The sequence below is a fragment of the Sinocyclocheilus rhinocerous genome, unplaced genomic scaffold, assembly GCF_001515625.1.
Source record: "Sinocyclocheilus rhinocerous isolate Xijiao unplaced genomic scaffold, SAMN03320098_v1.1 scaffold540, whole genome shotgun sequence".
Taxonomy (NCBI): domain Eukaryota; kingdom Metazoa; phylum Chordata; class Actinopteri; order Cypriniformes; family Cyprinidae; genus Sinocyclocheilus; species Sinocyclocheilus rhinocerous.
In genome coordinates this window covers 141131-151617 of record NW_015653461.1, presented here as the reverse complement: position 1 = coordinate 151617, position 10487 = coordinate 141131, and the positions used below count along the sequence as shown (strand labels likewise).

The 10487-nt window shown below is 36.5% G+C and overlaps 1 protein-coding gene across 1 annotated transcript in view; it reads left to right on the top strand.

Annotated features, from left to right (window-relative positions):
• The window catches only part of LOC107715829 (potassium/sodium hyperpolarization-activated cyclic nucleotide-gated channel 3-like), an 89681-nt gene that overhangs the window by 47024 nt on the left and 32170 nt on the right, over window positions 1–10487 (top strand). Inside the window, exon 4 of the mRNA XM_016522040.1 lies at window positions 3987–4205. Within this exon, the coding sequence (XP_016377526.1) occupies window positions 3987–4205 (219 nt within the window). The remainder of the gene's footprint in view (window positions 1–3986; window positions 4206–10487) is intronic.

Below are 10487 nucleotides of genomic sequence, written 5' to 3'. Positions count from 1 at the left end.
GCATCAACAGTATGTGAGGGGCGTAACATTTCCGTCACACGCTCGAGGTATTCGGCCAATCACAACGCATTGGATAGCTGGCCAATATATATATATATATTAGTATTAGTATTTTATTATTAATAAATGTTACTGTTTTTTAACTAAACTTAACTAAACTAAACTGCCAGCTATGGCTGCCAAGCAAAAAACTTAAAATTACAGTAAAATATCTTAATTGAAATAAAGTGCAAAGACAATAATTTTACAGAAATTTTAATTTAAGGTTTTACAGAAAAAAACTGTTATTTTACAGATTTTTCCTTGTTTCAATTACGATATTTTACTTTAATTTTACGGTTTTTGTGGCAGCCGTGGCTGCCAGTCATTTCACCATTTTTTAAGGGACTTTTTTTTACAGTGTACATATATATATATATATATATATATTATATATTATATAGAGAATTTATATAAAGATTATTATTATAATTAACCATTTTTAGTTGAATTATTATTGGATTTATATTATTATGTACTGTATTGTGATATATGCATTTCCATTATGTCAAATGACTCATATCAGCACTGGTGAAGGCCTGTATTTCTGCAATAAACTGTGTTCTTACATAAGGCGAATGAGTTAGTTGGGTGACGTGTCACAGATTGTGGTTTTTCTACAGCCTTAATTCAATATCCGTCTAGTATTGACAATGCTCTAGTGAGCTGGGCTTTAATTTCCTCCTGTTTTTAGTCAAGGGGACATGCAGCCACCAAGTCCCCAGCGTCCAGAGAGAGAGGACAGTCTTGTTCTTGACATCCATGAGATTTAGTTTCCCTAGCTGAATGCCAGAGACCCGAGACGTGACCCTGAATCATCCCGACGAGAGCGAGGTTGACAAAAGTCCTCTCAGGATCTGCCATGGTTTATCGGACTCGCCAGCTTCCCTGAGGGGTAATTGGTGGTCCGTGATTGTCCCGGTCCTACAATAACATAAAGCCAGAGATCAGATTCAAACAAGCACGTTATCAGTCAGCAGGGAGGCAAGCAGACAACAAACGCACCGCGGGCCCACACAAACTGTGAGATTATCGTAAAAAAGCTGTTTAGTATTTTAAGCCACTTACCATTATTTGTTAGATGTCAGCAGGGTTTAAAATCAACACTCAGCCAGTGCCAAACACCAGAAAATAATAACTTTGGTTAATTTCACCTTTGTTTTATAGGTAACACTTACAATGGGGTTTCATTTGTTAACATAAACAAACAATGGCAATGCTTCTACAGCATTCATTAATGTTCATTTCAACATAAACTAATGTATTTCTACAATTTTACAATTGCATTTGTTAGCATTAGTTATAGGAATAGTTCACCCAATAATAATCATTATTAAAAATGTCATCACCCTCAGGCCATCCAAGATGTAGATGAGTTTGTTTCTTCATCAAATTTGGAGAAATGTTGCATTATGTCACATGCTCAGTGAATGGGTGCCGTCAGAATGAGAGTCCAAACAGCTGATAAAAACATTTCAATAATCCACAAGTAATCCACACCACTCCAGTCCATCGATTAACATCTTGTGAAGTGAAAAGCTGCATGTTTAAAGAAAAAATCCATAATTAAAATGTTTTAACCAGCTAAAATGCGAGTCCATAATCCATAATAATGCTTCCTGAAAAAGATGTCTTGTCTGAATTAGGAGAGAAATATGCACAGATCAAGCACCGTTTACAAGCCAAAACAGTTCTAAACACTGTTTAGTGTTTGTCTGTTTAGTTGCTGTCTAATGTTTTTGGATTTTGATGTGAGAGGACAACACAGGATGGACTTTTTAACTGGAAGAAACGTTATTATGCACTGAAAAAAATTATTAATTGAATTTACTACATTTTTTAAGGTAGACTAAGTGTTTGCAATCAATTTATTTTAGCTACATTTAAATAAACAAATTTAGTTGACTACAAAATGTTGCTAAAATAAATTGTTTGCAACCACTTACCTTTAAAAAAATTTAGTAAATTCAATGAATCATTTTTTTCAGTGTGGATTATGGACTCATATTTAACTCATAAATTCATAACGTCTTAATCTTGTTTTTTAGAAACACAGCTTTTCTCTTCTCGAGATGTTAACTGATGGACTGGAGTGGTGTGGATTACTTGTGGATTATTGTGATGTTTTTATCAGCTGTTTGGACTCTCATTCTGACGGCACCCATTCACTGCAGAGCATCCACTGGTGAGCAAGTGATGGAATGCTACATTTCTCCAAATCTGATGAAGAAACAAACTCATCTACATCTTGGATGATCTGAGGGTGAGGACATTTTCAGTAAATGTTCATTTTTGAGAGAACAATTCCTTGAATGCAGTGTGAACTAACATGAACAAGCAATGAACAATTGTATCTTTACAAATATTAACAAGATTGATAAATGCTGTAAAAAAATTAATTGCTCATTGTTAGTTCATGTTAGCTATTGCATTAACTAATGTTATTACATAAGAGTACATTGAAGTTCAGGTGATGATTTTCTCAATATTTTAAATACATACTCATATATTAAAGTCAAATAGGGCCACGCTGTATCTTTTCAAATTCACTTTTGACGCCCGCAGCTCCTTTAGGTTGGTAGATCCAGCTATTCCAGTGACGGGGCTGTCATTATGAAACGGTATGATCTTTTTCCTCTTTTTGGAGAGCTGTAATAAGCTGTCGCTCTCTCAGGATTGAGCCCCTACAGAAATGAGTCGGAAAGCAATCTGGACATGTCACCTCAGACAGAGCCAATATTGATTCCTTACGGACTCGCGCACATGTCCACAGGACAAGGGCAATTTATTCACTATTTTAGAGAGACGCAGAAATTTCACATCTTTCTAAATAGCTGACCCACTTTTCTCCAGCTCGGATTTCTCTTTTTCGGCCTCATTCGGTCGTATTTTCATTTCATGTCACAGTGTTTTCTGCCACCACAAACTCTCAGGAGTCAATCTGGATTCATATTCATGCAGTCATTGCAAGTGTTTGAACTTTTTGTTTCATGCACCATAATATTTTTCAGCCTTTTCATGATGTTTGATGTATATCTTTATTTATGCATTCAAAATGTTTAAATGAAGAAATATAGAAATGGTCTAGTTAAAAAATAATCAAGGCATGTTTTATACACTGTTTTTCATCTAATATAAACAAGGTATTTTTATATTTAATCATTTTCATTTATGTGCATGAATATAGTAACACTAAGTAATAAAAACAATATTTACCTATAATAAAATAAAATTAATAAAACATTTTATGATAATACAATTTGGACAGAGATTCTAAAACATGATTTCTGTAACATTTTATAAACAAATTGGATCAGATTATTGAATATATTAAAACATTTAAACTGATTCACAGAAATGAATTTATCAATGGCATTTTTGTAAATTAGGTGTTATTTTAGAGATACTTTTATTAATATTTTGAATCTGTTTTTATTTTTCTTAAAGTTTTAGCAATTTTGTTGTGTGTTTTTTGTAGTTTTTTTATGTGTCTATATAGTTTTTATTAATTTTTATTTCATTTTTTGTGTGTGTTAATTAGGTACATCAAGATAAATTAAATTAAAATCAGAAATGTTACCTTGGCTGAAATTTATGTGTATGTATGTTTTTTATTTTATTTCAAGTAACAATTTTTATTAATGTTTTTTACTTTCAGTTTCAGTTTGTTAATGATAATAACCCTATAACAGACACTATTAAAACTCCCTTATTCCCTTAGTCCGAGACGAGGAATATTTAGAAATTAGTCTAATGGAATTTTCTTGAATGGGGAAAAAAATAATAATCATCATACATAATATAAAGTTTATTTTTATATCACCAGCAAAGTCATTGTAAATATATCATAAATATTAAGGTATATCAGTAAACATGGTATAGCTCATCTCTCCGGTGGACATAAACTGTTTGTGATGGTCTCTCATTCTGTCTCTCTCTCCTTTCAGAACGACACGTGGGGTCAGCAGTATTCTTACGCTCTCTTCAAGGCCATGAGCCACATGTTGTGTATTGGATATGGCATGTACCCGCCTGTCGGCATGACAGACGTGTGGCTGACCATCCTCAGCATGATCGTGGGTGCGACCTGCTACGCCATGTTTGTCGGCCACGCCACGGCGCTGATCCAGTCGCTGGACTCCTCGCGCAGGCAATATCAGGAAAAGGTGAGTGACGTCCAGTTGGTTAACATAATGAAGAAATGGCAGAAGCAGCAGGGAAAGCTTCCTGCGAAGGTGCTGCATTATGTGTTTGTCATCTGTTGTTGTGGTGACCAGACCGCAGGGACTCTTGTGTATCAAAACGATGTGTGAGTTATGGGTGAAGTGTGTTATTCCGCGTCTGTTGTGGTGCAAAAATAAGGGCAAAAATAACTAGAATTTAATCATTTTAATGGTGATTACCCATGGTGTGTACAAAAGTAAGTGGTTTCCAGGGTGTTGCTAGGTGGTTTGTTTGTAGTGACACCAAAATTACTTTATGAAGATAATGCTAGGGTGTTTTCTAGGGTTTTGCTGGGGGATTGCTATATAGTGACACAAACATGAATTGCCAAAATAACTGGATTTAAAAATATTAATGGTGTCTGCCCATGCAGAAGTCACAACCGTGATATTAGGGCGTTGTGGGGGTTTCCAGGGTATTGCTAGGTGGTTGCTAGGGTGTTTTGGGTGGTTTCCAGGGTGTTGCTAGGTAGTGGCACCAAAGTGAATTGTAAAAATAACTCGATTTTTTAAAAATGCTAATGGTGTTTGCCCATGCAATAGTCAAAACCACAATTCTAGGGTGTTGTGACTGGTTTCAAGGGTGTAGCTACTGTATGTGGTTGCTAGGGTCTTGTGGGTTGTTTTACAGGGTGTTGCTAGGTAGTAGCACCAGAGTGAATTATAAAAATAAACTAGATGTTAATGGTGTTTGCCCATGCAAAATTTGCAACCTTGATGCTAGGGTGTAGTGTGTGGTTTCCATGGTGTTGCTAGGTGGTTACTATGTAGTGGCACCAAAGTGATTTGTAAAAATAACTAGATTTTTTAAAATGTTAATGGTGTTTGTCCATGCAAAAATCACTACAGGTACTACAATACTAGTGTGTTCTGGGTGATTGCAGGCAGACCCTTCCATTGTTTCGTAAGCATCACAGTGTTTCACTCTTCAGGAAGTCAAACTATCATTGACTGAATTTACAGTGACACTGAATTTTAAACTGACACACCAGAAACTGTCTGAACATCTAAACACACACCAAACACAGTAGCTCTTGATATCACAACAGAATATAGAATAAAAACTACAGGCTCAATTAGAGAATGAACCAGCCAAACTTTGAAACTGTGAGGGTAAAACAGGATATTCCTGAAGCTTGGAAGTAAGAAAATCTGTGAAGGAAGAAAGTCAATTATGTAGAATTTGAGTGTGTGGAGAAAACACAGTCCAGCTGGATGACAGCGTGACACTTTTAAACTCATCTCAGCACACTAACATGATTACCACAGTTCCTGCCGGCTACTTTAATTCACAATAATGCACTTATAACGGCCCATAAACAACTGACTCGAGAGTGCAGATATTAATATTCACTCGCAGGGAGTTTTAGCTCTGATGATTGAAATTAAATTCGGAAGGGCTTTTTGAAACAACCCCAAGTATTAAACTTGAGGACGTGCGTCATCATGCAGCGTTTGTGCTCCAGACTTCAGAAAATGGAGTTGTTTTTGTAGTTGCACTTCTGTAGTTTCCTATCCAGTCTGGTATGAGTTATTGACCTCACCTCACTCGTGGTCAGCAGGCAGTATACGGTGTGCCAGGCGGGTCCCTCATGCCCACTGCATGGGCCGACCTCAGTCCCTTCCCCGAAGCCCACCTCAACATGGGCACATCGCCACATGGTGCACCATCTGTTGAGAGACTGAGGGATGGAAAAAGTGAGAATCATAGAGATGGAGAACATATAAAGAGGGAACGAGAAGATCAAAAGGAAGATGCAGGAGTTTTACAGACGCTCCAGATCGTCCGAGTCACAGATACAACAGATATAGCAGTAGCATAAGAAACTAGAAGAAAATGCCAATGGTTTTTGTCTATGCTTCATTCATTGCCAGGGTTTTATGGATGGTTACTAGGGCATATCTTAGTGGTTGCAAAGATCTGAGTGTAGTTGCTACTGTCTGTATCACAGTAGTAAAATGAAATTTCGGTGGAAATAGTGGAAACCAGTCATAAAATGGAATTTACTTTATAATGCAGATTTTTAAGGAAATTGGCAAAATTGTGATGAATAAATCAAAAGTAGGTCTGTACATTGTGCATCAGGGTGATATGGACAAGTGTCTATAAATATTAAAGTGCAAAATGACTGCCGCTGAAATATGAAGCCTGCATGTTCTATGTGTCTCTGTGTGAATGATCAGCATCATTTCGTTTGATAAATGCTGTCGTCAGATATACAGGAACTCAAAGCTCTTCAATACAGCCCGCCAAAAATAAAAGTTCAGTTTAACTTAAAGAAATTGTGACAGAAATATATTATATTATACAGTATTATGTACTTTTTAAAGTGACAACAGCAACAATAATAATACAGTATATTAAAACGTTATTTTTAAGGAATAATGGTTTTAATTTAAACTCTAAGCCTCTATTGTGCAGTCTAACATTTTTTATTTAATTTTATTACATTTAAAAATAAAAATAAAACATATTTCATTGGGAACTATTATTGTTCAAATTTTAATAAATTATTACATTTTTAATTTGTTAATTTGACAAATTGTTTTATTGTCTATATATAATTTTGATAACACAGAATTGGGGGGGGGGTGTTTGTAGTGTTTTTTTGTTTGTTAGTTTGTAGTTTTTATCTTGCCATGTGAGGTGGTTTTGAGGGACTTGCTGTGAAGTTGATGCAGTGGTTAGTTGGTTACTATGTGGTTGCTAGGTGTTTTCTTCCTGTTTGTTAAGAGTCCTTGCATCCTTGTGTTTATGTGATCTGTGATTTTATGGTCCAGCAGGTCAAAATGTATGCAATAATAAATATGTGAGATAGTAATGGTAAAAAACAGACAAAAGCACGTAAAGAGTGAGCTGGGGCACTCCTAGAGAGAGAAAGCATTGAGAATTACATCAACTTATTGACTGTTTCAGGAAATTGTTTTTGTGTCATAAGGGTAAATACTGTAACTGAGGAGGTGACCAGTGATTTTGAAACCATAGCATGCTGCATTTATATATGAAATCATACATTTGAAGTAGTGGTGTCGCAATATACCAGTATTGAAAATCGTGATATTTAAAAATGAAAAAATTAAGAAAAAAAAATTTTCTTTCAAGATCGTGATATCATTATTGTGAACTCTTTTCGCCATGATAATCGTGTAGGGCAAATCAGAGGAGACACACATGCGATTACTGGAGTCTTTTTTTCTCAGGAGAAACATCTGAGAAGCAGAACACTTCAATAAAAGTCTCAATTTGCACTCCATTTCATCTCGGTTCAGTCTGAGACGTTAAACATATCTGGTTTGTGATTTTTCTCCTCCTGGCAGGCACAAGCATGTGAGGAAGGCCAGTAAGTCATTCAGAGCTGTGCGTTTACACCCTGACTGGAATAAGAAAGCAGACGAGATGCATTTTCAACATCTCCAGACGCTGAATGAATAAAGGCACTATGTATTTCTGCTGACTGTAATCTAAACACTGACACAAATACCTGTCTGGCACCACAGGACAAAGAGATCTCGAGCTATTTCTTTTAAAATCTCTCTCCTCCGATCCTGTTCTTATATTATAAATTCACCGGAGCGGTGGGAATTGAGCATTTGGCTTATGGTTCGGTTTGTCTGATACTTCATTGTGAATCTATAATGCCTGCAGCTTATGTATTTACTGCAGGAGCGGCGCGGCACGGCTTATTCAAACCGTTTTGGGAGATTGTGAGATTTCTTGATTTGAAGATGATGTAAAGGATCACAGAGGGCAGAGAGAGATCTGTCAACACTTTAGTTAGTTCTTCTAGTCTAATGGCCTCTCCGGAATAGCCTGAGGGTTTGAGGGGGATGCACTAGTGCTGTTAAAGATTCAAGAAATTGATTATTTGTCATAAATGATTTGATCAATATCTGTGCCTGGCAAATAAGCAATTTAAGTGCAAAAGCGGTCATGAATTATTACTCCTAAATAAATTAAAAATAAATTAAAATTGATACAGAACATGAATCATGAATGTGTTAAAATATAGCACACTGGAAATGTACAGTATGCCAAAACAAATTATTAATCAGTATTTTTGTCCTAAAACATGAAAAAATATCTGCTAATTCTTTTTTTCAGCATAAAGTTAATTTTGACTTTTGATCTATAATCTATACTGTATATATCTATAATCAGAGACTCATCAAAGAATCATGAAAAATAAAATATATCACAGTTTTCACAAAAATATTCAGCAGCACAACTGTTTTCAACATTGATAGTAATCAGAAATGCTTCTTGAGCAATAAATCAGCATATTAGAATGATTTCTGAAGGATCATGTGACACTGAAGACTGGAGTAATGATGCTGAAAATTCAGCTTTGATCAAAGGAATAAATTACATTTTACAATATATTCACATAGTAAACACTTATTTTAAATTGTAATAATATTTCATATTTTTACATGATTAAATAAATGTACTGTTGGTGAGCAGAAGAGACTTGTTTCAAAAACAAAAATAGTGTGAATAAGGCTAGGTCACTTATATGTGAACTGTCTCTGCATTATGCAGACTCTGATAACACGCAAAAGTGGTGCAGCTGTTTAGAGAATTAGCGATTGTTCCCATTTCATTCTGTCATCTGGTTTAGAAGAATTTCACAAACTCATTCGTCCTAATAATGAGTCGGCGGAGCGCTCTGTCCCGGTACATCCTCCCCTCCGTCTCGTTTCGTCTGGTCTGCTGGCCTGCTTTTGGAGATTCAGAACAGCCAAGTGGGTTAAACAGCCATTTGGTCTCCCGGTGGACGCGGCCTCTGTGCTGTGGGTCAAACGCCGATCCGTTAATGCGCCGGCCGTCCCATGGCAACCTGCTCCCATGGCAACGGTACTCACGATTCATTGCGTGCCAGACCCTGGAGCCAGGCATCCTGTAGAGGAGACGTTAGCATGGTAAACACAGATTAATATGGAGGCGAGGGAGGCCGTGTGTCCATTCGTTAGCTTGACTAATGTGTTCTCAGAACATTTCCCTGAGCTGTCGGAAGACAGATAGACAGGAAAGACTCTGTGTGTGTGTGTGTGTGTGTGTGTGTGTGTGTGTGTGTTTGTGTGTGTGTTTAACAGATAGAGACAGAATGACACACACACACCTGGCTGTAGTACCTCTGCTGTTATTCTATGAGACAGTAGCCAGCGGGTTCCCCTTCAAACTAGTTCCTGCCTAGGAAAGATGAGACATAACCTGATGGAAACCTCACATGCACGAGAACACCATGTGACGTTTGTTTTGTGATGGATTCACATTGAGTAAATCACACACACACACACACACATAGATGGATGCACAGGTCAGTGAATTCATATTAATATCTCAAGGCAGTTATCAAAAAAACACACACATGCGTATTTATATATATATGTTTATATGTTTCCTTTGTTTTTGTTGAATTGGCCATTATAATACCCATAAAACAAATGGTAACGCTTTATTTTGATGGTCCCTTTTGAGCATTCTGTTGACAATAAGTAACTTTGCACCTACATGTCAACAAACTCTCATTAGAGTATTAGTAGATTGTCTGATTAATATCTGCTAACTCTTTATTGTGATGGTGTCCAAACAGACATTCTACTGACTGTAAGTAACTTTGCAAGTACATGACAACTTATTCTAACCCTAACCCTAATCCTACCAGTCTACTAATACTCTACTAACACTCTAATGAGAGCTAGTAGATATGTAGGTGCAACGTTACTTATAGTCAACAGAATGTATTAAAGGGGCCATCAAAATAAAGTGAAACCAACAAACTATTGCTGGAACTACCTGTGACGGAAGGAATCTGCTGGAACGTTGAAAATGATGGACTGGTCCCCTCAAAGTCCAGACCTCAACCCCATCGAGCAAATTTGGGGCGAGTTGGAAAATAAACTGGACAGATCTATTGTACATTCAAAGGAAAGCCTTTGGCTTGAGTTGCAGAAGGCATAGGATAACATTAGTGTTGAAGTTCTCTGGAAATACACTGTATACTGACACTATGCCAGAGAGATGTGCTGCTGTAATTGCTGCATAGAGTGTACCAACTATTAAAGTTAAAAGTGGATAAAAACAGTACGACTCACTTCATCTGATATTTGTTGTGCTCAGAGCAACCATCTGCATGTTTCATAAACATTATGAAATGAAATCATGTTTTGGAGGCAAAAAATATCAATATTTTCAGATCTGTCAGGTGTTCTAATAATTTTGGC